Below are 25,073 nucleotides of genomic sequence, written 5' to 3' on the forward strand. Positions count from 1 at the left end.
ACTGAGATTGGAGGTTTTGGCTTATTCCAAACCCAAAATGTGTTCCTATTAAAAAGTAAGACAGGCCTGCTACTTGCACTCTGTGCTATTTTCATTCTGCAGAAATTACCAATTGCCAATAGTCAAAATTATAAACAAGTCAATATTATATGATATTGGATAGGTATGAAGAGTCAGGCTGTTTCTCAAACATAAAAAAGATTAGCACTAATTGTCATAATTTAAATTTTTGATGGATAACCTAAATGTTAAGATTGAATGTACTGATAAACTCTGGATATTATCAGACTACCAGTACTCCTATTGTGTAGTTCATTAGTTTTTCTCTTTTGTTGTATGTATTCTATACTGTATGTGTAAGTGATCTGCAACTCTGCTTTAATAAATAAATAGAATGGATAAATCTGCTGTTTAAATAATACAAATAATAATATACCAATAGCTGAAGAAGTACATTTCTATTCATTTTATAATTTATAAATGGATAACGTTATAAAAAACTGAAGCATTAAGAATGAAACTTCGGTGATATCATTAAAAGTGGTATCATTAAAAAATGAGAGATGAAAGTGAACAGGGAAATGTAGTCTGAATGTACTTAGAAAAGTGGAAGATTCATTCCTTATCACAGAAATTGCTGTGACTCACATCATTCTGTCCATATTGCAGTGGTGATTGCCCTATGTTGTGAAATATGAAATATTCACTTGGGCCATATCGCACACCATGGCATAGGGAGCGATCCCGCTTTAGCGTGGGAACAGATTGTCTACTATGTACAGCATCTGAATCTCTAGAGGGTCAACAGAGCAAATGAAAGTTAGTGATGGAGAGAGAACCTGCAATTCTGTGATCTAAATTTTTCTCATCTGCTTTGTGTGCTCCTCAGCATGGTACTGATACGTACTACGACAGCCAGCTAAACACGAGCCAGCAGTGTGCCCAGGTGGCCAAGAAGGCCAATGGCATCCTGGCCTCTATTAGGAATAGTGTAGCCAGCCGGTCTAGGGAAGTGATCGTCCCTCTGTACTCGGCACTGGTGAGGCCACATCTTGAGTACTGTGTCCAGTTCTGGGCCCCGCACTTCAAGAAAGATGTTGAGGTGTTGGAGCGAGTCCAGAGGAGGGCGACCAAGCTGGTGAAGGGTCTGGAGGGTCTGACCTATGAGGAACGGCTGAGGGAGCTGGGGTTGTTTAGCCTGGAGAAGAGGAGGCTCCGAGGTGACCTTATTGCAGTCTACAACTACCTGAAGGGAGGTTGTAGTGAAGTGGGAGTTGGCCTCTTCTCCCGGGCAACTAGCGATAGGACAAGAGGACACAGCCTCAGGCTTTGCCAGGGGAGGTTCAGGTTGGACATCAGGAAGAATTTCTTTACAGAAAGGGTTATTAGACATTGGAGTGGGCTGCCCAGGGAGGTGGTGGAGTCACCATCTCTGGATGTGTTTAAGAAAAGACTGGACATGGCACTTAGTGCCATGGTCTAGTTGGCAGGGTGGTGTCAGGGCAACGGTTGGACTCGATGATCCCTGAGGTCTCTTCCAACCTGATTGATTCTGTGATTCTGTGATATGTACTACCTTGGTTTCTCTGTCTTTAAAAGGACATTAATAGTACCTTTCTCAGAAGTGAAATTTTATTCCTCTTATGGGAAGTAGATTGGAATGATGATATGACCAGCCATAATGATTTATAGAACTAGTGCTTGAATTTATAATTAAGGTTTTTTTTATCTTCACAAGGAGATAAATATGTGCCTTAGAAACATACCGGCCGCTGCTGATAGTATTATACTCCTTTTGTATCTTCATTATGAAGAGGAATAGCTGCATTGGATGTTTTACTGAAGAACAGAAAAATATTGTTGACATTAATAGGAGGCTACATTGTTTATTTCATAGTCAAAGAATAATGGTACAGCAAAGTTGTTGGTTTTCGTTTGTTTTTTTTTCAGAAGAGTTTAGACTGAATTGTTAAGCATGTATTTTTTTTTAAACATTTCCTTTTTCTGTCTGTCTTAATTGATCTATACACCTGCCAAAAAGCTAGTTCTTGCTCAAAGGGCAGGAGAAGCCATTTGGGTATAAGATTATCTTCATAAATAAGTGATGCAGTACTGTAACTTGTTATATAGTAACTCTATAAAGCCAAACATATGTCAGTATTGTAACAATTAACTGGATAAGCTTCATTCAACTGATGGGGAAGGTACTTACTTGTTTGTATATATTAATATATTTGCTGAATATGGGATAAAACCTTGTTGTGTTATAGATAAATTGTTCATGTTTGTTCAGTAAGCCCATGCTACAATGTGATGATATATTTCTACCATGATGGAATTCCAAATATGCTTCAATAGGTTCAGTTCACCTGAGCTGTTAATTTTAGAGGAACTGTCCCTCCAGGATACTTTCCCTGCATTTACACCATAATGTAGTAGTTCAGTAGCATCTGTATTCTTGAAGACTTTGTACTTTGGTTTGATTCTCATTACGTAGTTCTGAAAATAATTTTCATGCTTACATACCTTACCCTAATAGAATAAAACTAGTGGTTGCCAAAGCATGCCTCCACAGCATTCAGAAAAGGTCTTAGATTAAATTCCTAGTCATACTGGAACTTCGCAATTTAAGAGTATGGTTGTGTGATGACAAATGAAGGTTCATGAGCAGTAAAAAAAAAAATCTGATCAAAAGTTTTCCATGATAACACAAACCACCTAATACAGCGTAGAAATACATATTTATTATTCAAGCTTAGAAAGTGGAAAACTGTCTGAAACCTACTTTGCCATTTGATTCTGTCCTCTTTGCATTGGAAAGCCCACTGCTACAGCAGCTTTTTCAAATAGAGGCAGCTGCCAGTGTTAATGAAAATACGAAATAATCTCTTTCCATTCTTCTCTTGAGACATATCAAGACACAGTTGAAACTTGGGGCTGTGGCTCAATTCTCTTATGCTGTCACGCCATAGCATGTTCTCGCCTTCCAGGAGCTCAGGTTTTACTGCTGGTGTCTTCAGTGCCTCCCAGTGAGGTGGAGTTCTTTGTTTTCCATAACACCAAAACCAGTGGAATAAATAATAGCTCTTGCAAACCTGGGTCTTGCTCTGGAATAGGTTTGAGGTTTTGGATGGCGCGCCTCATTGGTGGCTGTGGCTGGGGAAGTGTCTCAGTCCATGCAAGACCTCATAGACATCTTAATGAGGTCCAGAATCCAGCGAGGAGCCTGTGCTGGAGCACATTTCACAGACTTTCTCTGCAAGGAGAAATGAATGAACAAGTAGTGTCTGTCTTCTCACTGCCACCTAAATTTCTGTACTTTTTAAGGTGTACTCAGATACAGACATGTTGTAAGAACACTGAATAGTACTGAGGAAAAAGCAAATCAGGGAAAACAGATGAAAAGGAGAGGATCATGGGATATTCATAAATTGATTGTTTAGTTAGTTTTATTATTTTGGGATAAATATCTAATTGATACTTATGTTCATTAAAAAAAAAAAAAGCTGTTACTTGTTTCACCAAAATCATTTTGTTCGACTAGATGATCATTGTAGGTGTCTTCCAACTGAAGTATCCTACCCTGTTCTAAAATATGTATATATTTTTTTCACCACCTTTGTATTCCAAATGCAAATCCCCACATTCAAATTCATATATTTGATTTTCAGTCAAGTAATTTAGAGAAATTCTCATTCAGTTTATTTCTTTGAATGCCCTGTAGTCTCATTATCTATGATAGTTTGCTGCCCTGCATGGGCATGGGGGATTTAATGCAGAATATAGTTAACTAATGTTAAAAGTATTGTTTTCCAGTAAGAAAGAAGTATTAAGCAAAGCTTACTTTACTTGTACTTTACTTTGTATGAACTGGCGTAAATAAACTGCTAAGTATTCAATACTTAGTTTGACTCAGTATTTCTGCCTTTTCCTTTAAAAATCAGCATACGTTACTCATTCCCAGTACTCAGTATTTTACAAAGTAGAGAATGGCAGTATAGATTTATGATATTGCTTGTCAGACACAGAGGGAGGTTAAACCATAGAGGAAAATAAAATTACAAGTAATTAAATTTACAAGCAGGTTTGCCATCTTCAAAAGACTTATTGTTTTGGAACAAACAATGATTTTAGCCACACAAGAAAACTGTGATACAGTCTTAACAGCATATGATATGGATATTACATGTGGTGTTTCAATTTATATAATTAAAAATTTAGCACTCCTTTTAAGGGTAAATGGGATATTCAACTGGGAACTATACATGGTGAGTAAGAAAATAGCTGCAATGCAGTACTGTCTGCATTTTTTAAGAGCTGAAGCACTCTATCAGGCTTATTAATATCAGGGCATCTGAGGGCTTTATCCTCAGATAAAAAAAAACAATAGCATATATAAGTTTTTGAGGTTTTCTGTGGGAATAGGTTATTATACTCTATTGGTATGAATTTCAAATGTTGGCAGGATTCTAGGTTGGGTTTTTTTTTTTCATGATACACTTCTATATACTAACCAGTAAATATGATAAATAGAAATGTACCATTTCTATCCTGTTCTTAGGAAGGGTTCAGTAGTAGTAAGGTTTTAGCAAGGTATTTCTGCTATTTCCACAAAGCATAATGTGTTATGATTACTAATGTATTCCAGAGAAAAAAAAAATAATTAAATGAATACATAAAATGAAGCTGATTTTTTGGGGAGGGTGGGGGTGAGAGGTTTGATTTCTTTTATTATTATTATTATTAATTTTTTTCCTGTTTCATTAGTTTGTGAAATACAGAAATCTATGTTCTTTCAGGCATAATTTCAAATTAGACAAGTTCTACTGTAGTGTCATTGAAAATATCAGAATTAAATCCTTAATCTTTGGAAATCAGTTTAAAAGCTGAGGCATATGTGATTATCAGTATACATTGCATGTAAATTGCCTAGACCCAGTTTGCTTAAAAAGAAATTATATTTGATGTAGGCACAATAATTCCAGGTCTTACTTGATCACGGATCTTAGAGAGGCTATAGTATTTCTCTGTTTTTATTGCTGAGTTTCAATACTTGGATAGACTATGTTAATTAAAAAAAAAATATTACTTAGGTGCAACATATTTAGTCTCTGATTTAGAAACACACACCTGACCTTCTGTGGAGAAAAAAAAACAGTATGCAATTTTTTCAAAGGATCACTATAGATGGGCAAAAACTTAGAGTTTTTGTGCATTCTCCTCTATGTATCTTCAGCTTGGTTTGGTATATGGGTTTGGTTTTCTTGTATTGCTTTTGAGAACATGGGGTTGCAGCCAGAATATTACAACTCAGAAGAATGCTTGACATGTACTCAGCTTGAACATATCTGAAATAAACCATTAGAAACAGGATGGTGCATTCACATCTAGAGCAACAGAGATGCTCATATGTGCCTTCTCTGAAGAGCCTCTTTCAGCTGCTGCCAACGTAACTTGCCCAGATGGCTTTTTGTGTGAAAATCTATTTAACCCCAATATTCTGTGCCAACTTTTGGCTTGAGGACGTCTCAAACTAAAAGAGACTGAAGTTATACATGGCAGTTCTGGCCCTGAGCACTGGTTTGGTAATGTATGAGCTGGGAGGTGTGTTGGAGGCCGGGTGGTGGAAGGTGCTCTGCCAGCAAGTGAATGCAATGAATGAAGCCCACAAAGTTGCACTAAAGAATTTTCTTGAAGGGTCAATGTCTAAGGTACTCCACTTCAGACTTAATAATTTTGAATATATCTCTCTAGGAATGATATAATAGAGTCAAGAACAGTTTAGTTGAAAGAAGCCTATAGGACAACTAGAATCTGAATAAAGATGAGTTAATCAAAACATCTTACTAGTACATTGTTCTTTATTTAAAAAAAAAATCTGTAGGATAGCCTTGGCTTTTTCACTCTAGCTGTATACAAAGAATTTTTAATCAATTCTGCTCTTCCAGAGGTATGCTGGATTTTTATGTAAGGTCTTGGGCTGTATTAATAATGGAGAATAATTTGTTCCAATGAAATTATCTCTGTCAGATTGCTGGTTTCAAATGTGAAGACAGGTTCATGCCTTTTCTTTCAAAAATACGTATTTATTATTGTAAAAGTAGGATGTTCTGGTTTTTAGTGGCTTAAATTTTATTGAAATGCTTAGAGCCTCTTTCATTTTAGGGGTACCAAGTGCCATCATAAATTATACTCAGTATTCAAATGCTGCCTCTTTTTGAAATGGGAGGTGAAGTTCATGCAGTCATTAGTGCAGCAAAACAATGACCATCAGGCTGAAAAGGAGGTTTGCACCTTTCTTTGCTGCAGACTATTAGCTGCAAAGTCAAACCAATGTAACATAATGGCCTGCAAAATTGTCTGGTTTTATCTACAAAATAGATTTTTGCCCCATTTCCCCAGAAAGTCACAGTGCACTGTGTGCTGCTTGTGACCTTTTTTGTGAGCAATCTAAGAATTGCAATGGAATGAGTTAAATGATTGTAAAAAAAGCACACACAGCAACTTCTCACTGAGTCCTAGGTCTGCAGTATGAAATGTAGGTGTAATTTATGCAAGAAGAAAAAGTTGAATGTTTGTTTAAGCCCCTCAAGGTTTTTATAAGGAAACCTTTTTAGACTGAGCAGATGAAAACTTGAAGCAATCAATAAATAATTACTAAAAACTATCCTGCTATAAGTAGGCATAAATTGTGTGTTGAAAATCATATTTTTTATGAGAAGTAGAATTTTGCAGTGAAGAAATGAATAACTTACAATTTTGTTACATAAACAGTTCCAAGAAAGTTTCGCAAACCAGCAGATGCATTGCAAAAAAAATTCTCTTGGAAAATGACATTTGCCAACCTTACTTAGCTCTCTGTGTTTAGAGGGATGCTTTAAACAGTGCCTTGCACAACAAGGTTAGGAGCCTTTGCAGTCAGGTAGTTTATATTTCAAGTGTGCTAAAATTAGCAGGGAGCACTGTACTTTACATGAGCCTGTGCTACATGGAAATGGTGTTGACTGTGCGGACCCAGAGGTAGATCTAGCATGCGATTAGTTAGTCTGCTGTCTTTTGCACATACATACACACAGACATACATATGCACACATAAAACCTCAGTGCATTGTTTATTGAGGAACCTGGCTCAATGGCTGTTACTTGTAAGTCCGTGCATTCATGCCAAGATTTGTGTTTAGTCAAGGAAAGAAAGATTTTGACCATTGATATTTTTTGTTAGATTTTTAGAAATCATTTACATATTGTCTCAATCTTGCTCATCTTCCACTTTTTTTAATTATATAAAATGTTGAATGATGATACTCTATTAACGGTCATAAAAAGCGTAATGCATCATTACCCATTACCTCCTGCAGTATATGAGTATAGCAGTGGCTTACATAGATATATACATATATCTGTATTATAAACTAATCATTGAACATGATACAAATCACTACTGCTAACTTAACCACTTTACGCACAATTTTTACATAGGTAAAATGTATTAGTCAATTAATGTAGATATTTGCTGTTTATACTTATAATGGAATTTTTTTTAAAGGAAGCAGGCTGTTAAATCATGTTACCATAACAAATGCTGAAGGCTGCTTTTTCATTCATTGCCATTGAATTTATTGTCAGAGCAGTGCAGTCATATCCCATTTCAAGATTACTTAGGGGGCTTGAAAATTAAATCACAGCTCACGGATTCTCTTTTTTCATACACGGTTAATAACAGTAAAATTTGGCCTAGTTTTAAATATACTTTGCAAGATTTTGCAGTGCAGCTAGATGCATGAGCTATGAAAGATTTAGTAAATAGAATGTGATTTTTCCATAAATTAACAATGAATTGGATAAAACAAAGTTGCTGTCAATGTATGTAGAATTATTTTCAAAAGAATTACATTGATATAAATTTTGTTAAAGTTGGGCAGTGTGGGGTTTTATAAAGTCCTCAAATTATTTTTAAGTTCATAAATATGAAAGAGATCTTCAGGAATGATTGCTAATAACTGGAAATATGAGCTCATGCTAGATTACGTTTTAGGGAAAGAATACATCAAAAGCATGACTGTTTATGTCTAATCAACTAAGTGACTCTTGCTTAATCACTTCATCCAAGCTAGATATGTTATTTCTATGCACCATTTTGCGATGTTTCTCCTAAAGCTGTCTCTGAAAAGGTCATCTAAAAGATGCCTCTAAAAGGCAAGACATTGAGAAATTTTACTTCTCCTGTTAGGGGTTGGATTGCATTTGATGTGCTTTTGGAGTGAAGCTCCTGATTTGGTTTTAGCAAAATGAAATCTAGATAATCACAGCAAAACTGCTCTGCAAACGGGCTGCAAATCCTCGTAGAGACAGCCTGTATGCATCTGATTTCTTTCTAAATTTTATTCAGGTGCTCAAGCAAGCCTCTTCATGTAATTTCTTGTGTTCCTCATATTGTCTATAGACAGATCTCTGAAGGCCTCCAAAAGAAGGTCTGATTTCATAATTCTAAGACATCAAGGTAGATAGGTCCCTTTGAAGGCCTTCAGACATTTGTGAACCATGTGTGTGGTCGGTATGTTTGGTCCAGGGTGGCAAATTATTATCTGAGGTGAAACCTCCAAACTGCACATAGCGTAGATATAGCAATAATGACTTTAATATATTGATCATCTCCTATTGCGCTGCATTACTTGTTAATGGCATATAGCATAAATGAAAAGCCCTGGATTCTAGTTTTGTTTTGTTTTGTTTTGTTTTTTTTCTGTTTCCTCTGCTACTGTCTTGTCTTCAGTTCTCTAGATTTTATTTCCAGTATGGAACTGTGAAGGCCAAAAATATTTCTAAATTTCAGAAAAAGGGCTGTTTATTTATACTGATAGCAAAAAATACTACTGAATAAGAATTTTAATAAAATTTCTCTTTTGGAAAAGATACTAGTTTCAGATAGCCTGGAACAGCTGTTCATGCAGGGATTTTGGGGAGGAGCATTAGATACCTGCTGCAGGATGTTTTTTAACGGCTTCTTTTAAAATATATGGTGCTTGACACTCTGAAAAAAATTCAGAAACATATTGATATCAGACGTTACACGGCTTGATGGTTGTTTCTCAACAGCTCGCTACTTGTTCTTTTCGATGGTTTTCAATCTTCCTTGCATAAAGCTGAACATACTATCAAAACATTTGATGTCGTGGGTTCAGAGTGCATTGAAAAGTTAAATCAGTCAGTTAAAAATTAAATCAGTTTGGCCTTCACTCTTAAATTATGTAATGCTTCTGCTTTTTGTTTGGCATATATATTTCTGTTTTGTGAAGGAGCTACTTAGTGCGACATAGATAAACTAATATGACTATTATCGCTGCTTCTTTTTCTTCAGTTACAAATCAGTTAAGGTAATAAAATAAGCTTCATTGGAAACATTGACTGAACTGTAATGGCTGAAATTATTTTCTATATGTGCACAGAAAGAAATATATATATGGCAGATTTTAAGTTTAATTTAATTATTTTTTTTTCTTAGTGATCTTAGCGAAAATCAGATTCAAGCGATACCAAGGAAGGCATTCCGAGGAGCAGTAGACATAAAAAACCTGTAAGTATTTTCCTCCTTCTTGTATATATTCTGATGATAATGCTTTGTCAATACAGTGTCCATTTGTTGTATCAAATCTCTTTTCCTAAGCATTTTTATAGCTGCTTAAGACATCTCTGCATAAAACCAACGCTTGCCATTTGTTTTGGCTAAATACTTTAACGTATCTTAAACATCCTAAAATTGCCCTATATGAAACCTAAAACATTGAACTGGAGTTGAATTCAACAAGGCACTATAACTATTTGTTTATGGTAAACTGAGTTTAATATTTGAATGTCAGACTATTCTAAACATTTCATTGTTTCATGTGGAAAAAATAATTTTACCTTGAGTCTAAGAGTTTTCCTTTTGTTTGCTTGTATAAAAGAAAGAAAGAAAAATCATGCTATTATCTAGTTTTCTAGCATGTATTTTTGTACTTGTGTGACTAATTTTCTTACACAGTTTTCTTCTGTGGTAGAATAAGTCTTTTCTAAAAGACAGATAACTCCCTTTCTTGGAAATAGTGACCCTGAAGTTCATGGGCAGGTTTTCAATTCTTATGGCTTCTAATAGTGGAAATATGTGAAATTCAAGACAAAGGAAAGCAGTGACTTTTTGACTTTGATTAGAGTGGTAGATCAGTTTAGTGGACTGAAGGAGCTGAACGACCTGAAGACTCTGATGAACTTGTAGGAAAGGGAAGGTCATGCACAGAAAAGCTATAACCCCTGCTGTAAGCTGAGGACTCATCACTTCTAAACAACCAACAAAGAGAAAATAGACCAGTGGGTTTCAGAGAGACTATGGAGCTGCCAGTGTGATGTAGCTGTGAAAAAATATAATTGCTATCTTACGTGGCATCAGTTAAAATAGGGAAGTATTAGGTCATTATATGAGATTTTAATGTAATTTCTATTGAAATACTTTTTATTAATTGAAGTTGCCAATGGTAAAAGAAAGATGAACTTTCTAGTTGTACTACTTTGAAAACGGAGTGCTCTGTGATTACGAAGGGGACGATGTGATGTTGTATACCCAGTAGCAGAGGACTGGTCAGGAAGCCCTTTATGTTTCTGTCTTCCTGTGATGGACTCTGCTTCATTCTGTTGCCCACAGCACTGCACACAAATCGGTTAGGAGGACTTTTTTTAAAGATCTAGCAGAATGCCCAAGAGTTTGGCCTACTTGATATGATCTTTAGAGATTTGTGGTTTGTTTTTTTTTAACCATGTTTGTGATACAGTTCTTCCCCGCAGTGAAATCCTACCACATCTCAGTGGAAAACTATTATGTTCAAATCTATTATGTTCAAAATACATGCAAGTGCTTCTCAAAGTAGCTTTGTTACTTTGTTTATTATGAGTTTCTATTCAGAACTAGTCTCACCATTATTCATGGTCTAAAAGAGGCTTGACTACAAGGAGAAGCCTGCATTTTTCTGCCTGATCTTTTGTATTTGAAAATTGATACAGCTACAGAAGAGAACTTTGGTAGTAACAATAACAGCATCACTGAGAATTATCTTGTGGCAGGGCAGTATTTTAGAATGTAATAAGTATACTTATATATTGTGCTCCAGTCAGAAACTGAATGAGGATGCTAATATTTAGCTAAAATAATATTTACATCTTGGTGTGTATTTTCAAGGTAAGGATCCTGAATTATGTCTAAAACTTGCACAAAAGAGTAGATCTGGCCTTTAAAGCTTTTATCTTTTGGGAGATAATTACATAAGGGCCATAGCGTTGTCCCAAAGTCCAAATCATATCTGTGGCGTATAGTTTATTGTGATAGCATAAATACTACAAATATCTCTTTTATTGGTGGTCCCAGGGGAAAAAAAAGGGGGAAAAAAACCCCACCAAATCCCTAATCTGAAATCCTTATGATCCCACTACAATTGAATGTACTAAGAAATACATTTCTCCATCTTGTAAATGCTACCTATGTTCCTATAAGGAAGAGCAGCTTATATTGTGTGAGGTATAGATGTGAGTATCAGAATGACAAGTGAGTTCTTGGGGTGAGTTGCGTGGATTCTAGCACAGTATTTATGTAGCTAGACCAGGCCGTTGTGCCTTTCCAGAAGCTTAGGCAAGAAGGAATCTGAACCCTAGCCTTCCACGTAGCCTTGGACATTACACTTACAGAGGAGTGATGGCAAGAATTTTACTATTTTTATTTCATTGTTCAAGAAAATTAAGGTGACAGCTGATAAGTGATAGGTATAGAAAGCATCACTTTGCAAACAAAGGAAACTGTGAACTAAACTGTGAACTACCTGAAAGGAGGTTGTAGCGAGGTGGGTGTCAGTCTCTTTCCTAAGTAAAAAGTTATAGGATGAGAGGAAATGGCCTCAAGTTGTGCCAGAGGAGTTTGGATATTAGGAAAAATTTCTTCAGTGAAAGTGTTATCAAGCATTGGAACAGGCTGCCCAGGGAAGTGGTTGAGTCACTATCCCTGGAGGTATTTAAAAGACATGTAGATGTGGCACTTGGGCATATGGTTTAGTGGTGGACTTGGCAGTGTGAGTTTTATGGTTGGACTCGATGATCTTAAAGGTCTTTTCCAACATAAATGATTCTATGAAGGAATTTAGCATCTATGTGTGATAACCTAAGGTCCAGGAACCAAATATTTGTATATACTTATGGAGAACTGTCATAAACAGAATTCAGTATTTGTTCTAATTTTGACATTTCTTCTGTAATTGCCCAGTAGTTAAGCATAATGTTAAAGATGTTAACCAAACTTATGGAAGAGGTAGGTGAAGGTATAATGAGTCAAGAAACCTGTATTAGAACATGTTGTAAATTCAAGATTTGTGTTGTGTAAAAACATTAGTTACATCAATTTCAATATAAATTAGAGATTTTTTTTTAAATGCGATAATCCATAACAGTCCCATACAGTAGCTCTAATAAGCTGTTTCAAAGACAGTTAACAAATCTCATAGAACTTGACCTGATTACATATTTTATGTTCCTGAATGGAGACTCATCATTCTGTCATTCCCCATCCAAATCAGGAGCTGGAATATTTTGGAAAACATCTTATTGTATGTTCTTCTAGTCTTTGCAGAGCAATGGGAATGAGAATTTAACTCAGATTATCTGAAGGAAATTGCTTTCTTTAAGGTTGATGATACCATTACGATCTTTTGATTTCATGCTAATATGTTAGCTCTAGAGTTCTCTTGACGTTTCTCAGAAGCAGCTGTATAGTTTCCATAAATGTGGCCATGATATTTCCTTTCTGGACATCTTAATGATGTTTACAGGATAGATTCTGTAGAAGATAAAAGAAGCAAAATGGGAAAGGCATTACAAGAATTGACAACCCAGGCACTCTGCCACAATCCCATAGCAAAAAAACAACCAACCAACCAACCAAAACATCAGCCCCCACAAATCTTCTGTAAATAGAATTTCCCATTTTCCAAGTTGTTTCTTGCCTCTTGTCTTGTAAGTGAGGAGTCTGGCTCTGTCTGTATCCTCCCATTAGGCAGTTGTAGGCAGCAATAAGATCTCCCCTTCACCCTATCTTCTTAAGGCTGAACAAATGCAGTTCTCACAGCCTCTCCCCGAATGTCACCTGCTCCAGCCCTCCCATCTTGGTGGCCCTGGTTGGGCTCACCCCAGCATGTCAGTGTCTGTCTTCTACTGGGGAGGCTGAAACCAGATGCAGTACTCAGATGTCACCTTAGAAATGCCAGACAGAGCGTCCTGGCTTCACTCTCACCAATACCACCCAATTGTTGGTAATGAATCAAGTTCTTCAGAAAAAGTGACAAAAAAATGAGGGAATCTAATTTTGTACAGGTTCCCCAGACTGGAAGCCCACTATCCAGTATTTTGGCAGTTCAAATGTAGGAAAGAAAAACTAGCTGCTCTGTCTCAAAGTCTTGATTTTCCTGTTCGAGGGCAATGACTTGAAGAATAATGCACTTTTAGTATAGTTGCTGATCTAGGACTTAACAGAAATTAGGGTGCAAATTCTGGAAATATAATACTGAAATTTACTCCTATCTTGCTACTTTTTCAGGGAGAAAAATATGCACCAAGAAGTTAGGTTCTTCAGAGAACAGAATGGCACCCACTGTTTTTTAAAAATAAATACAAATTATCATATAAATTGGAAATTAAACACAGATTTTTTTTTAATATACATATTAATGATGGTTTCATGACCCTCCCTGGTGATACAGTACTGACACTGGATGTGAAAGATGTTTAAAGTCTCCCCAATCTCAGAAATTTTATTTGTATTTAAGACTGTAAGAAAATGCTTTGGCTGCCCAGATTATAAATTTGGATGGGTTGTTTCTTGAATCAGGTTACTAGGAAGAAAAATAGCTGGGCTTAAAAAGTGAAGAAATGTGAACCACCACTGAAAGAACAATAGTGCTATGCTCAGTTTTTGAGAAGTAGATTTTGGCCCTTGGTCTGATGATTTTGATAAAATTATATTACGACATTTCCATTTGAATGACATAAAATTTTCTAAGATTCCACCTTTCTCTTCTGCTGTGTAATCAATATTTGGCAGAGGATGGAAAGGAATACACCAACATCATCACAGAATTGTGATGCTAAATATATGCAGCATCAAATGATACCAAACATACCAAGGAATATTTTCATTGTACCTCCCGCAAGTACCTTCTGCCCTGTTTTTCTTGTCATGGTCTGGCCTTACTTTGAACTACTCTCTTCTTGTGTGCCTTTGTGTCCATTCAGTTCCATTTTTTCCCAGCAAGTGGGAAACACTGTAGCTGTCACCCCAAGGATAAAGACTGCAAGTCAACGTAGCAGCTTCATGGATTAAATTGGCTGGCAAAATGGAGAATTAGAGAAGATAGAAACAGACACCAGTGTCCACTCAAAGCCCTTCTCATTACACTAACTTTTGTCCAAAACCTTGATAAATATTACTTGGTGTTGCCCTGATGCCTCTTTTATGCCTATTGTGAAAGATTTAAAACTGGCATTGTCACTAAAGGCGTAGCTGAAGTATGCATTAATCTTTGTTGGCAATGATTTGGACTTTTTTCTGAAGTTCAATTTTATTAGCAGTTGAAAACAAGAGTCCTGCTGAAGATTTTCTAATTACTGATTTCTTCTCAGATCATGCACAGAATTCCACTGCAACTGGAAGTATATTTGTCTACTCATCGGTACAAACGCTAATCCAAATGCATTGCTTGTCTAAGACATGCTCTAATAAGTTAGAATTGGCGTATTTCTCATGCTTATTCTTACTGGGAATCTTAATTCAACTACTAGTCTGTTCAGCCACCTGCATTTCAGGTATACATCAAGAAGGATTTTCACTGGATGTTAGTGAAATATATCCATTGTATACTTAAGAATTTTATTAAAGTAAAAAATAGCTCTGAAGGCATGAAGAAAAGAATAGGTACGCTTTTCTAGTGCCTCCTAAAACTCTATTGCCAAACAGGTCAGTGATCTTGTGGCCTTTGGGAAAAAAGCTGTTCTTTCTGACTGTTTAAATAAGTGCCATTTCAATACTATTTTTAAAGTTATTTTCATTACAAACTACTTTCCTAAAATTTGGCGTTCTAAAAACATTTTCTTTTTTGTCAACGAATTCATTTATGAAAAGCTAAAGTCAATTGTTAAATCAAGCAGAGCATTTGGTTTTGACGATGAGTTTCAAATCAGAAATCTCTCAATGTGAATTGAGAGCTTCCTTACAAGTCTTTTTTTGGCACTTGAACCACTGAAGAAAAGTCTAAAATACGCAGAATCTAAAATCTACCTAAAATTTGAGTGACAATAAATGTTGGTTGAAGAAAATCTGGGCACATGAAGTAGGTGTGGTTTCATCTGCTAAGATAAGTGCCAATACTTACACAAAATTTTACATGGTATCTGAATTTACTGTAATGAAAAATGTGGCCTATGCTTTTACTAGGAAATGTACCAAATGTTGCTGTTGTTTATGTAGTTTCCCATAGACTTTCCTGTGATAACACAAAGCAAATTGAGGTAGATTAATTTGAACTGAGCTGATAAATTCTGTTGTAAGAAGACTTGGATTCAATTTTATCCTTAAATTTTATTTGACTATGTCAAGTACTGAGAATAATGCAAATCCTCTTTGAAGATTTGAATTTTAAAGAAAAGTAGTTTATGCTTCTGTTTAGTGTTAAAGTCTCATGCAAAAGTTAGTTGGACTCTCAGGAGCCTTTAGGCCCTTTTGTATCTATACTGCTTTGGAAAGTGAGGCTGCCTCTGCTTTACTAAACAGGATGGCATAATCATGTCAAGGAGACTTGCAAGGAGATTTGTTGATATGTACAGTAACTAAGTGGAAATGGTTCTACAGAATGTTTTTCTAATTAATATTTAAATAAACCATTCTAACAGAACTTTCATGGCATATGTGCTTAATATGGCTTCCATGCTAGAACAGGAATATATTTGCTCCCCACATTATAATAATCACAGAATCACAGAATCACAGAATGTTAGGGATTGGAAGGGACCTCGAAAGATCATCTAGTCCAATCCCCCTGCCGGAGCAGGATTGCCTAGACCATATCACACAGGAACGCGTCCAGGCGGGTTTTGAATGTCTCCAGAGAAGGAGACTCCACAACCTCTCTGGGCAGCCTGTTCCAGTGTTCAGTCACCCTTACAGTAAAGAAGTTTTTCCTCAAATTTAAGTGGAACCTCCTGTGCTCCAGCTTGCACCCATTGCCCCTTGTCCTGTCAAGGGATGTCACTGAGAAGAGCCTGGCTCCATCCTCTTGACACTTGCCCTTTACATATTTATAAACATTAATGAGGTCACCCCTCAGTCTCCTCTTCTCTAAGCTAAAGAGACCCAGCTCCCTCAGCCTCTCCTCATAAGGGAGATGTTCCACCCCCTTAATCATCTTTGTGGCTCTGCGCTGGACTCTCTCTAGCAGTTCCCTGTCCTTCTTGAACTGAGGGGCCCAGAACTGGACACAATACTCCAGATGCGGCCTCACCAGGGCAGAGTAGAGGGGGAGGAGAACCTCTCTCGACCTGCTAACCACACCCCTTCTAATACACCCCAGGATGCCATTGGCCTTCTTGGCCACAAGGGCACATTGCTGGCTCATGGTCATCCTGTTGTCCACTAGGACCCCCAGGTCCCTTTCCCCTACACTGCTCTCCAACAGGTCTGTCCCCAACTTGTACTGGTACATGGGGTTGTTCTTGCCCAGATGCAGGACTCTACACTTGCCCTTGTTATATTTCATTAAATTTCTCCCCGCCCAACTCTCCAGCCTGTCCAGGTCTCTCTGAATGGCTGCGCAGCCTTCCGGCATCTCAGCCACTCCTCCCAGTTTTGTGTCATCAGCGAACTTGCTGACAGTGCACTCTAATCCCTCATCCAAGTCATTAATGAATATATTGAATAGAACTGGTCCCAGAACCGACCCTTGCGGAACTCCGCTAGACACAGACCTCCAACTGGACTCTGTCCCGCTGACCACTACTCTCTGACTTCTTTCCTTCAGCCAGTTCACAATCCACCTCACTACCCGATCATCCAGACCACACTTCCTCAGTTTAGCTGCGAGGATGCTGTGGGAGACCGTGTCAAACGCTTTACTGAAATCGAGATAGATACTTGATATCTTGATACTTCTATCAAGATAAATCTTGATACTGTTTGTCATCTGATACTGTTTGTCATCTACTTGCTAAATTGCATTATTTCTGGGATGTAATACCAATGTGATAGTATATTTACATCACATAACTTAAAGATTGCTCATTCTGTGTTGATCCTTCTTTTCATGGCATTCTCCTGTTTCATTTTGACTTTTTTTAAAATTATTTTTGCTCCTGGAAAATACTTTTGGACTTAGCCATGTAGAGTGCTAGATAATTTTGAGAGGCTGGAGCTATTTAACTATAGATCTGTTCTCCCTTTCCTTCTAGTTTATTCAGTAAATATGCCTTACTTGGAAGTATTTGTAAGTCTTGCTTTTTAATTTTGGGATAAAAGAAAAAGGTTAATCATTTGCTACATTATGTATATTAGAAAAAAATATGTATTCATTCAAAATGTTTTACAGCAAAGAACAACATGAACTACATTGGCAAAATAAACAGCAAGTAGAAAAAAAGCACTTGCCTTCCAAATGAAAGAATAATTGCAAAAAATAGTAATAGTCATGGGGAAACAAGCAGTTCTCTGAAGTCTGATAAAAACTTAGAATAAATTCTTATATTATTTTGTTACATCTTTCTCAACTAATGCCTCTGAAATTATTGATTCCTCTTGAAACTGAAATTGAGAAGGGAATTGAGAAATAGCAAACATAACTCAGTTCTGTTGTAAAAAATACAAGCAGACATTAAGAACAGTGACTGTTTCCAAAAATTGTCTTGCAGTGATAAATGTTGTGCACTCTGGTCTTTTCCCAAGGAAAAATTTTAATGATATGAAATCTAGCATACATGTGCTAAAACTAGAAACTTTTTTCTAAATGCTTTACTGGGGAGGAAGATACTGTAGGGATCTAGAAAGGCTTCTGACATTTTCTGATGACTCCTTAAACCATGTTTACCATTAAGTTGATACATGAGGAGAATGTAATTGTTTCTCAACAACGGAGAAGACAGTGAAGCTGCACCATGCCTCTCTTGCATGGGGCCACAAAGTGTCCTCAAGCCATGAAGAACAGGAGAGTAAAGCAGACATTGACTGAAATTATCCCAACTCTTAGTGCAACCTCTATGAATGACTAAAGAAGGTTTTCTCTGTCAGAATCAGATATCAGTTTTTTTCTGTATGAGGGTTGTAGTTTTCAAATGTATGCAACATCTTCTTTTAGTCATTGAATGCTCTTCTTGTAGAATAACAAGGTTTATTTTTAGATATTTATTTATCTTTATCTGGTAGACAACATATGCTAAAAGGGAAGAAAATATAAGTTAGCAACATGTTTCTACAGTGTAAGATGTATCAGCAAAAGCAATAAATAAAAAACAATTTAAAGGAGATATTTTCTTATTAGGTCAATGCTTTTTGTTTAGTTGTTACTAGTTCTTCTAGATGAGCTCACATAAACATTAACATTTCAAATAGCAGAAGATTAATAAGTATATGAAATACCCAGGTAATGCTGCAGATACGGGTGCATAAACCTATTTAATTCTCTGTGACAATAAAAAGATGTTGTTTGGCAGTTTATGAGCTTCACAGGAATGGCACTGCCAAAGGTAATCAGCTTCATGGAAGGGAGGGCAGAAAGGAATAGCAACTTTCCAAAGGGATGAAGAGATCCCACACAGAAAAGACCCAACATGGAGATGAGGCAGAGAGAAAGATGATGAAGAGAGACTGGGGAGAGGGGAAGGATGAGGATGGGCCAGAGTTGCTGGTCCATGTCTGATCAGCTTCTGTTCTCAGGATGTTTAATAATTTGGAAATAAGAAAAGAAACTCTCAGGGGGGATGGCGGGGGAAGCTTTCTAAAATTGAGTTAGGATTATTGGTATGCTCAATAACTTAGTGGTGAGAAAAACTTCATTATAGTAGTGTAGATTTTTGTGTGTGGTTTTGCAAGTCATTATGATAAAACCAAATTACAAAACATAACTTAAAATTAGAGAAGTACGTGCTTTTTTTCTCTAGTATTCTGCTTATGTCTTAAGTCACAGCACTGACACAACTTGATATCAGGAACCAGTCTTATCGAGGAAAACTCAGGCTGCTTCAGTGTATCATCTATAGGGACATCATAAGTTAATGGTATACTGGTTGTGAAATATTGTCTAACTTTCTGTTTGGATTATATATGCAGTGGATATCTTTACCTTAACACAAATACCATTAATTGCTATTCAAGCCAGGCACACAGTCTTTAAAGTCGCATACCTCTCATAGCTTAAAAAATATATATCATGCCAATTCTTCTTCATGGTGTGTGTCTGATCATTTTATACCATGGTTGTAACTGATGGAAGATCATCTAAAACATGGTAATATCTTTCAAAGACAACGATTTATAAAACTAGGACACACTTCTCCTCTCCCACCTGCAAAATTCCCTTCCTCCACACCAAAACCAACTAATTAGTTCAGTGCAAACAAAGTAATCTTTCTGGTAAGAAGATTTAAATGAAAACAACTCACCCTTCACTAAAGTAGTGGTCATGGTGACTCATTAAAGGAAGAAGTCCAAAAGTTTTCGGGTGCACCAGAACTGCTGCCAGTCTAGTGGAAGAAATCTGCCTTTCAGGTTGTGTAGGACAAGATTTGCTCAAGTGCTTTCTCTACTGTTAAAAGATTTTCCTTTGTGTATAATATGGATGATTTAGAAGAAGCTGTGTCAGCACTGATTTATACATTGACAGCTAAGGATAATAAGATATGGGCAAACATACAGCTCACCCTTTTACAGATTAACCTACAGACTGCATTAGGCAAATTTGATGGCATTAAAAGATTTTTCCAATTTGTCTGGAAACAATTTCTCTTTTGTATTGTGTCAAGGGTAACATTTCATGCCATTGTACTAATTTAAATAGCTTTGATAAATTGTTCAAGAGGTTAGAGAATTGTACTGTGTATATATTTTAGCTCTTTAAAATAAAAAGGCTATTAACTTAATTGTTAAATGAAATTCATTATTTAAATTGAAGAAGCTTGAGAAAGTGGGCTTAAATATCCTGACACTGCAGCACTGGTGCTGTAACATTGCACCAAAATGATTAAAGATCATATTCGGGAAATGATAGTTTGCATTTAGCTTTCAGTACACAGAAACACAGACACTGTTACAGTTATGACAATATTTTATTGCTGTGTAGTAGTAATTCAGATGGAAAATATGGTGAAACTAGAAGAACTTTATAGAAGTTGGTACATTACATTCAACAGTGGGTGTGATGATTTATTAATAAAGTAAAATGTTATCATAGATTCAGAAGAATCACAGAAAATGCTTTTGTAAAAGCCTCATTAGCCCTGCTAGCTAATATATAATTGAAGACAGAAGGGCAGAGTTCATTTGTATTTTGTTAGTTTTCTTAGTATTGTTCACACACATTTAATCATATATATTATCTGACACTGACAAGTTACCAGCTTGGAGAGGTCTTCTGGTTGTTTAAAGTCAGATTGTATCATCTTTGCTTTGCAAGTCACGCCCTGAAATGTGTAAGACATGGCAGTATTTATAGGAAAAGCTTTTATCAGCAGAGAAAATGGGATTTTGTATATGCATGGTTGTTAATTTCAGCAGACTTTTTAATTGGGCAGTATGTACTGTATCAATGTTTTGAATTGAAAAGGTAATAATATTCTTCAGAGAAATGAATGTAAATTTTTCATAACTTACTACTTACAGATTAATAATGCATGGGACGGATTGCTGAGTTTTATGTCCAGAATTCATGTGCTCTGTCACAACATCCTATCTGCATATAATTGCAGAGAGCACAAAGTACGTAGAAAACCACATACTGAAGGTTACAGCAGAAATCCTAGTTTCATTTGGAGCAGAATTAAAGGAGATAAGTAACTAAGTATGTAAAAGCCTTGGACACTATTGTTTCTACATATAGAAATATTCTAGAAGGTAATTATTCTAATTCCCCTTCCCGCACCTCCCACCCGGTCCAGGCATGCACACACGCAGAGACCCCTAAAAGTGGTGTCTCTCACCGGTCCCTGCCACAGCGGGTGGAATTAACATGCAGCTGGGCTGCTCTGATAAATGGATTCTGTTAGGTCACCGAGGGGATGCATGTGACATTAAGTGATTTACCGTCCTTTACCTTAATGAAATTGTTTCAGCGAGATGACGCTGAGAGCTTTTAATGGATAGCTTTTCTTGATGTAATGAAATTGCGTTCCTTTGGCATTTAATATAAGGTGCAGTTATTATTTACTGGAGCTTTCCCAGCGCTGCTGTTTTGCGCAGACAGTTCAGAACAAAAAGGGATTTCTGTGGCAGCATCCAGGCCAGCATGCTGTGTGACAGTCTCAAGCATACGAGCGCATTTGCGAGAGCGTTTTGGTTAGCGTGGCCTAGCTCTGCCGGCCCTTCAGGAGGCTTTCTTTGCGCCCAACGCTGCCAATGCTCGTTTCCCTTACAAATACCTTCCTAATCTGTTTAACAGGCAACTGGATTACAACCAGATCAGCTGTATTGAAGATGGGGCGTTTAGGGCTCTGCGCGACCTGGAAGTGCTGTAAGTATTCCTGTATCTCTTACGTGTAGCAAGAGCTCAGTATCTGGGGAGTAGTAATGTAAAAGCTTATCTATGAGCTGCAGCCTGGTGTCAGGATGGTCTAGTGAAAAGATGTCTTAAAATAATCCACCACAATGTGCTATAAAATGGTAAAAAGATGTGGAGAGGCAGAGATGTTCCTTTACTCTGGAAGACAGCCATTAAACACAATATTAAAAAAAAAAGCAGATGGCAGATACTGCAAGAAAAGAATATATTTCCTTTTAAAATGGGGGGGGCAGCTTAATGAATCCAATTAACTTTATAAATTATCCATCACTGTTGAAATGCTGAACATTTTCAGGCTTGCCTTTGTTGTACACTCTGACAACAACTTGGTCTTTCAGACTGTCTGTCAGGAACAATATACTATATATATTTGATAATCTGGATATTCTCAAAGAGACACTTTTCTGTCAAACACTACTGTTATGTGTTAAGATGTTTAGCATGTTAACTGCTTTTTTTAACATTTTAAATTTTATGTGTATAAATATATATACGTGTAGAAAAATATCTTTTTTTATATCACTGAATGTGAGTATTGCAATACTCGTTTGCATACTTTTTCTCACTGTCTCAAAGTGGTCATCAGTGAGGTTAAAGGTAACAAAATTATCATCAGCGACCTCTGACCTGAAAATAGTTACTGTAATGAGCAAAGTGCCGCAGTTCTCAAAGAATCTGAGACACAGGACACATTCCCGAAATATTTGCTCTGTCAGTCAAAATGTCACATTTTGTCTGGGCTTTCTATGTTAATAGAAGTGAAAGACTTTGTGTATCAGTGAGTTACTTCATGGTAGTTTGAATCACTCTTGGTAAATCACAACACCTTGAGGGGGTGAGGGAGGGTTTTTTTGTTGGGTTTTGTTTTTTTTTTTAAATTCTGAAGTAAAGAAGTTTCTTTGGCAATAGACAGTGTCTGTATGTCCAAGAAACTAAAGAATATGTGAGCTGCTGGTGATAAAGTTGTTTATTATTAAGCAATAGTTGGTCTTTCTTATGAGTCAATGGATCTGACAGCTAAATTTCGGGGGGTTTATGTTGTAATTATAGAGTAACAAGCCTATTGTTAACTTTCTGGTATAAAGCCATGTAAAATGTACTGTAGGTTCGATGTTACATCTAATTGTGAAGTTGATGAATTGTTGGTTCTCTGTCAGTAAACCTGATGTTCTGTGAGATTTTTATCTTTGGAACTCATATATATGGCAGAATAACTTTTCTAGTGATGGCTTAATCTAGTTATGTTTTTTAATACAAGCCTTTCTTTACAAGTGAAAGTATTAAATGTAAATTTTTTTTAAAAATCAAATATTTCCTGCATTTTTTAATGCTTGCAGTTTTTAGTGTTCTGAAAAGGTCATCCTTGCCAGTTGAAGTCAGTGGTAAAATTTTCACATTGATTTCAATGAATGCAAAAAAGGAAAAGAACTCTGTTAAAATAATAGTCTGCTGAAAAAGTAGGTAATTAGAATTTTGTGAATGAATATACATAGAATATTAGCATTGTTCAAATTACAACTAAATATTCACTGTCTGAGTTATGTGATAAGAAATGATGTAGAGGTTAAGTTTTTTAAAAATTGAGATAGATATTTCGAACAATACTGAAGGATTTGTGTCTCATTCAGCTTCCTTTCCAATATAACTTAAGGAATGAAAGATACGTAGATCAGACCATACTGGATATGCAGAGTAGCATAAGACTACATATTTTGTTTTCATTTGGAGTTAATTATTTTATCTAAGCACAGAATGTGTATATTACTTCAAACTATAAGTATATGATAAAGTTTTTAAATAACCTTTAAAGTTACCTAGGTTGTAATCCTGTTCAGTGACAGTTTGAAATGTTTACCAAACTAACAGGTCTTATATATTAGTTAAATAAATGCAGAATCTTAAAAGCTGTTAGTGTTAAAGATGCAAAATCAACCTGAAATGTGGAAAATTCTGAAAGAGAATAGCAATTATAGGTATAATCCTCCCTGTGAATTTCTGTGAAATTTTATTTTTACTTTTTCTCTTTCTTTTTTTTTTTTTAAAGGAAAATCTGCTATACTGGGGAAAAAGTGATTATGGGAAAATATATAGTGCTGTCATATTAAAAAACTTAAAGTACCTAAGAAATTTTAAAAACTGTCTTTCAGTCATCACACTCTCTGCAGTAGTATGTAATGCTTTGGTAAAAGTATGAAAGCAACTTCTTTTTTAATTACATCTCTGTAATGAAATCAAACATTTTCATCGTTAGATAGAAATAGTTATGAAAATTATTTAATTCCTTATGTATCCCTTATGTCTAGTCCTGATACTTTTGTGCACCCTTTCAAAAATAAAATACTAGCTCACGTATACAAAATAGCAAGGCAAACGTCAAACATCTGAAATTGAAAATTAAAACATTTGTAGATATACCTTCTTTAAACAGCTAACAGCTGTGGAAATATGTACTGCTTTCCATTCCCTTCATTGAAAAAATATGATTTCAAAACCTTGTAAGAAGTCATGCAGGAAGAACTATGGAAGCTGTCATTTACCATGTGGACCTTATAAGAAAATCCTGTCAAGATTTACTGATTGTCATTTATTCATTAAGACACCTTTTGTGGATACACCCATTTGGCCATTTTTTGTCGTTTCATATTTGTTCTGTTTTGAAAAAGGGCGTGATTCTCCCTTTTTCTTCTTCTTTTGATTATTCTCATCTTTGTTTATGTAGCCCTAAGGGCACACAGGGGAGATCCCTTATGCACGGTGAAGAAAACATTTAGGACATGGAATGAGTAAGCACACAAAGGTAAAATGCAGCACATTGCACCAGTAATTAATTGCCTGGTTAATGTGGAGGTGTATACCTGATCCTGTTCAGGGTGCTCTGAATTTACCTTTCTGTGTTTCAGGATCAGAGAGTACTTAAAAATTTATTCTAAATGAGCACAAATTATACTTTTTGATTTTTAAAAAAAAGAAAAAAAAAAGAAAAAATAAAGAAAAAGATAAACCACTTTTTGTTTCAAAAGGGAAAAAAGAGTTGGTCAGTGGGAATTATTATTTATTAGCTCCATAGTTATATGTTTAAAATCCCAGAACACACTCTCCATTCTGCTCAAATGAGTGATCTCTAAGTCAAAACTGTAAATTCTGTCGCTTGTTTCCTTGTTCTGAAGTCAAGCTTGTTTGCATTTTATTTGCAGCCTAAAGACAATATTTAACTGCATGATAGTTCATAAAGTTTCATTATCTTTATAAACTACACTT

At 36.1% G+C, this 25,073-nt stretch overlaps 1 protein-coding gene across 1 annotated transcript in view; it reads left to right on the forward strand.

Moving 5' to 3' along the window:
- SLIT2 (slit guidance ligand 2) overlaps window positions 1-25,073 on the forward strand; it is a 285,421-nt gene that overhangs the window by 165,810 nt on the left and 94,538 nt on the right. The window contains 2 exon segments of the mRNA XM_068404267.1: window positions 9,503-9,574; window positions 21,696-21,767. Coding sequence (XP_068260368.1) covers window positions 9,503-9,574; window positions 21,696-21,767 — 144 coding nt within the window.

This window comes from Nyctibius grandis, chromosome 6 (genome assembly GCF_013368605.1).
Source record: "Nyctibius grandis isolate bNycGra1 chromosome 6, bNycGra1.pri, whole genome shotgun sequence".
Taxonomy (NCBI): Eukaryota; Metazoa; Chordata; class Aves; order Nyctibiiformes; family Nyctibiidae; genus Nyctibius; species Nyctibius grandis.